The sequence below is a fragment of the Engystomops pustulosus genome, chromosome 11, assembly GCF_040894005.1.
Source record: "Engystomops pustulosus chromosome 11, aEngPut4.maternal, whole genome shotgun sequence".
Classification (NCBI taxonomy): domain Eukaryota; kingdom Metazoa; phylum Chordata; class Amphibia; order Anura; family Leptodactylidae; genus Engystomops; species Engystomops pustulosus.
In genome coordinates, this window is record NC_092421.1 from 32711915 (window position 1) to 32717059 (window position 5145).

General features: G+C 48.4%; 1 protein-coding gene across 1 annotated transcript in view; it reads left to right on the forward strand.

The window, feature by feature from the left end:
• The window catches only part of FAM241B (family with sequence similarity 241 member B), a 9566-nt gene extending 5513 nt beyond the window's left edge, over positions 1 to 4053 (forward strand). The window contains exons 2-3 of the mRNA XM_072129947.1: positions 2866 to 2986; positions 3457 to 4053. Of these exons, the coding sequence (XP_071986048.1) occupies positions 2866 to 2986; positions 3457 to 3717 (382 nt within the window). The 3' untranslated portion in view covers positions 3718 to 4053. The remainder of the gene's footprint in view (positions 1 to 2865; positions 2987 to 3456) is intronic.
• The last annotated feature ends 1092 nt before the right edge of the window (positions 4054 to 5145 follow it).

Consider the following 5145-nt stretch of genomic DNA (forward strand, 5'->3'; position numbering starts at 1 on the left):
GCGCGCGTGTGTGCGCGCGCGGTGTATAGCACGGGGTGTGTGTGTGTGTGTGCGCGCGCGCAGTGTATAGCACGGTGTGTGTGTGTGTGTGTGTGTGTGTGTGCGCGCGGTGTATAGCACGGGGTGTGTGTGTGTGTGTGTGTGCGCGTGCGCGCGCGGTGTATAGCACGGGGTGTGTGCGTGCGCGCGGTGTATAGCACGGGGTGTGTGTGTGTGTGTGTGTGTGTGTGTGTGTGTGTGTGTGTGTGTGTGTGTGTGTGTGTGTGTGTGTGTGTGTGTGCGCGCGCGTGCGTGCGCGGTGTATAGCACGGGGTGTGTGTGTGTGTGTGTGTGTGTGTGTGCGCGCGGTGTATAGCACGGGGTGTGTGTGTGTGTGTGCGCGCGGTGTATAGCACGGGGTGTGTGTGTGTGTGTGCGCGCGGTGTATAGCACGGGGTGTGTGTGTGTGTGCGCGCGGTGTATAGCACGGGGTGTGTGTGTGCGCGCGGTGTATAGCACGGGGTGTGTGTGTGCGCGCGGTGTATAGCACGGGGTGTGTGTGTGCGCGCGGTGTATAGCACGGGGTGTGTGTGTGTGTGTGTGTGTGTGCGCGCGCGGTGTATAGCACGGGGTGTGTGTGTGTGCGCGTGCGCGGTGTATAGCACGGGGTGTGTGTGTGTGTGTGTGCGCGCGCGGTGTATAGCACGGGGTGTGTGTGCGCGCGGTGTATAGCACGGGGTGTGTGTGTGCGCGCACGGGGGGGTTCGCGCGCGCGCGCAGTGTCTGGCACGGGGGGGTTCGCGCGCGCGCAGTGTCTGGCACGGGCGTGTGTGTGTGCATTGTATGGCACGGGGGGGGGGGGTGTGTGCGCGCGTGTGTGTGTGCATTGTATGGCACGGGGTGGGGGTGTGCGCGCGTGTGTGCATTGTATGGCACGGGGTGGGTGTGTGTGTGTGTGTGTGTGTGCGCGTGTGTGCGCGCAGTGTCTGGCACGGGGGGGGGGTGTGTGCAGTGTATGGCACGGGGGGGGGTGTGTGCGCGTGTGTGTGTTTGCAGTGTATGGCACGGGGGGGGGGTGTGTGCGTGTGTGTGCATTGTATGGCACGGGGTGGGTGTGTGTGTGTGTGTGCAGTGTATGGCACGGGGTGGGTGTGTGTGCAGTGTATGGCACGGGGTGTGTGTGTGTGTGTGTGTGCAGTGTATGGCGCGGGGCGTATGTGTGTGTGCGCGCAGTGTATGTATGCCGCCGGCTGTAGCATCTGACGTTCTTCTGTCATTTGGAATAAGCATGTGAAAATACAGAAGATGTCGTCTCTGAGGAGGCATCTTATAGAGTACTGCATGACAGACGTCTGCCAACCCTCACCAGTCTGTGCCCTGTCCTGGGCAGGTCAGGATGTGCAAATGCTGATTTGATGCAATAAATATGGCAACGTTTTGCATAGTATGTGCAGGCAGCATGTTATAGAGCACGAGGAGTTCAGCAGATAATACAGTGTCCTATCTGTAGGCAGCATGTTATAGAGCAGGAGGCACTAAGCAGATAATAGACAGTGTCCTATCTGCAGGCAGCATGTTATAGAGCAGGAGGAGCTGAGCAGATTTTGCATGGTGTCCAAGGAGCAGAGGGATCAGGGTGCAGGGAATCTGCAAATAACACACAGGGAAGCAGCGCTCCTGAGAAGTGTGAAGATTTATTTACTTATGTGTTGTTATAGAGCAGGAGAACATGGGGGAGCACGTGCACCAGCGTATGATAGCGACAATGCTCCCCTGTGTCCCACAAGATACATGAGGAGGCCCCTGCATCCCCCCATGTGCTGTACTCAGGAACTTGTCATTGTTGCGCTGCTTCTACGCCAGAAGCGCTGATATACAGTATTTGTATAGTTTCCATAGGATGGAGGATAATTCTTATGGGATTCCCATTTAACCCCTTAAGGGCGCAGCCTGTTTCTGTTAATTTTTTGCTCCCCGCCTTCAAACATCTATAACTTTAATTTTTTCTGTGTACAGAACTGTATGAGGACTTAATTCTTGCCGTAGTGATGGTATTTATTATTCCATGCCGTGTACTACAGTATGGCCGTATATGGGGATTTGCCACATCATCTATTACAAATTCCAAATCACACATTGTAACAGATCTGCTAAAATGAGACCGGCTTAGGTCTCAACAGATTGTCGCCCCCTGATGACATCACAGGGAGCGACGATCACAATAAAGATAACTTACTCGAGTGCTGCTGGCTTTGTCCGCGCCAAACTAAGGGTTAAGCAACGATCCCGGGTGCTAGCGGTGGGTGTTTGCTGCAATATTAAGCAAACCCCATTTCTCTATGAAGAGAACTCCCTCCGTTAGCCCTCTTCATGTTCTTTTAGTCCTCCATGAAGTATAGATGCATCACGCAGAGTTAGGAGGTTAGAGGGGTTGTCCACTTAATATTATTTGTGTAATGAAAAGTTATCAAAACTTTTCCAATATACTTTCTGTATCAATTCTTAACAGTTTTCTAGATCTCTGCTTGCTGTCCTCTTGGCACTTACTTCCTGTAGATAAACATAGGATGGTAACACAGGAGCGCGGCTCGTTACCATCAGACAGTTCTGATTACACCGTGATATCACATGACCATGGACCGGTATTTATCTACAGGAAGTAGACAATGAAGATTCCTCTTGCATGACAGCAAGCAGAGATCTTGGAAACTGTGAATAATTGATACAGAAAGTGTATTAGAAAATGTTACTATTTTTCATTTCCCACAACAATATCAATTAGTTGCTGGAATGTGTTTAAAGTGGACAATCCCTTTAAGGTGACAAGATGTTATTATTATCAGCGGCATACACATGATGACTTATACCTGTGCTTGTCTCCATCAGATTCATTAAGGCTTTAGCTGTACGTTTACAGAATATGGTGCGAATTTTGGCAAATGGCGAGATCGTTCAAGATGATGACCCTCGGGTCAGGGCAAGCACCCAGCGCGGTAATACCCGCCAGGTAAGAGCTGAGATCAGGTACATGGCAGCACACCCTGATAAGACAAGTGCAATGCTCAGCCAGGTCAACCCTGTGTCCATGGATATAAGTTTACATATACGGACGGTCTAGGCCCAGTTCACACCTGTGTTAGGACCTCCATTACCATCTTACATCACTAGGACGATGACTGAAATCGGGTCCATTAAAAGATCTCACAATGGACTTCCTTCAGTGTCCCTTTGCACCACTTCTGTTATTTGTGACGGGCGCTGCTGCTTCTGTCCAATTTTTTGCTCCAATGATGGAATCGGTAATGGAAACGGTGAACACAGACACCAATGGAAGCCAATTGTTATCACCATACTAACAGATACAACATAGGACATATTACTTATTATAGGACATATTAACAGATCTGATGACAGGCGACTTCTTCATGTATATTAGTCATTTGTTTTGTACAGTAATTTCATCTGTTTGTGGTGCAGGGATTCTTTAACACCGCAGGGAACGCTGGTGCAGGACCTCAGCAGGCTCCACAAGATGGGGTGAGACAGGAAGGGCGATCTCCCTTCTCCGACATTAACCAGCAGCTGGTCAATATGGGGTTTCCACGCTGGAACCTGGGAAACCAAGTGGTGGAGCCGGTCATGTCCATCCTCTTCCTTTTCCTTATTCTGATGATGGGTGTCCGCGGTTTGCTTCTAGTTGGTTTAATTTACATTGTGTCCCACCTCAGCCAGAGGTAAGTGGAGCACAGGCCACTAGATGAAGACTGGTCTGTTCCTGGAGAACTTTGTGGTGGTGACCTTCAGTGGACCCTTATGGAGAACACAATGTAGATGGACCGTCCACAGGATGACTCGCTGTCACCTCCTAGTGGAAGGTAACTGGCTGTATGAAGGATTTCTAGCCTTTCCTATACACATTCCAAATTGATTTCTATTTTGAACTAATTTAATATCTTCAGCAACTACTAGATATGAAAGGTCCATGTTGTCTCCATTTCATGGTCATGATGAGGATCTTTTTTTTACTCGGCAGATAAACCTGTGACGTTATCAATAAAATGATTGAAAATTTTCTTTTGGTGTCTCATGAATTTTACAAAACGCTATAGGTAACCACTATTGCAGCATTTCCCTTGCACATCAGTAATACAGTAGAGTAAATAAGCAGGGACCTCACAAGAACAGGACCTCGGCAATCCAGACAACATGGATTCTCACTAATGTGTGGAACGGCAGGACAAGCAAGAGCCGCTCCATTCAGTTGTATGGGAATTTCAGCTTTTTCAGACTTCTCCTAAAACAATGAATGGAGCAAAGCACTTGTCCTGTGATGTCACCCATTAGTGAGAAAGCGATTCCATTCTATGGGTTGCGTGATCAGCGGAGGTCCCACCGTATCCCTCACTGATCAGCTAGATATTCCCTATCCTGTGGAACCTGTCAGTAGAAATTGACATAGGAAACCACTACCATTATGTTAACAAGAAGCTCGACAACTTTCTGATTAATCATCTTTTAAGTGAGATGTAAACTGGTCAAGTCAAGAGGGTGGAGAGCTCAGCTCTGAAGTCAAGCTCTCCTGGCCTCAAATCACCCCTCTGCTGTGATTGATGGCCACATGTTAGGGGACATCATTGCTTGGCTCCCCTGAAGTCCGGTGCAAGATGTCAATCGCAGCAGTGGGGATGTTCTCAAGTAGGGAGAGCTTGATTTCAGAGCTAGAATCTCCACCTCCTTGACTTTGTACAACGCATTTACATCTGACTTCAAAGTTGATTTTCTGGATGAGGCCACCACATTTGGCCATCCAATCTGGAATGTGTTCAGATACTCAAGAACATACTTGTAATGATTTGCTCGGTCAATGTGTACCGACAGGTTCCCTTTAAATATTTGAGACAACCCCTTTTAAAAGAAAGTGTCACCAGAAAATGTTTTTTATGTCAAACATATTTTTTGTCACTTATACTGTAAATAGTATTCTGGAAACCATTAAATTTAATAAAAAAATACAGGGTCAGTTATTCCTTTGCCCTGCGGTGTGGGATTTCTTTGCAGCAGTCATCTCATTGACAAGACAGGGCATCATATTATAGTTTCGCTCTCCGGGTTCCCTGATCATCACGTTATGCAATTGTAACATGTTTTTAGAAAAACTTTACTACT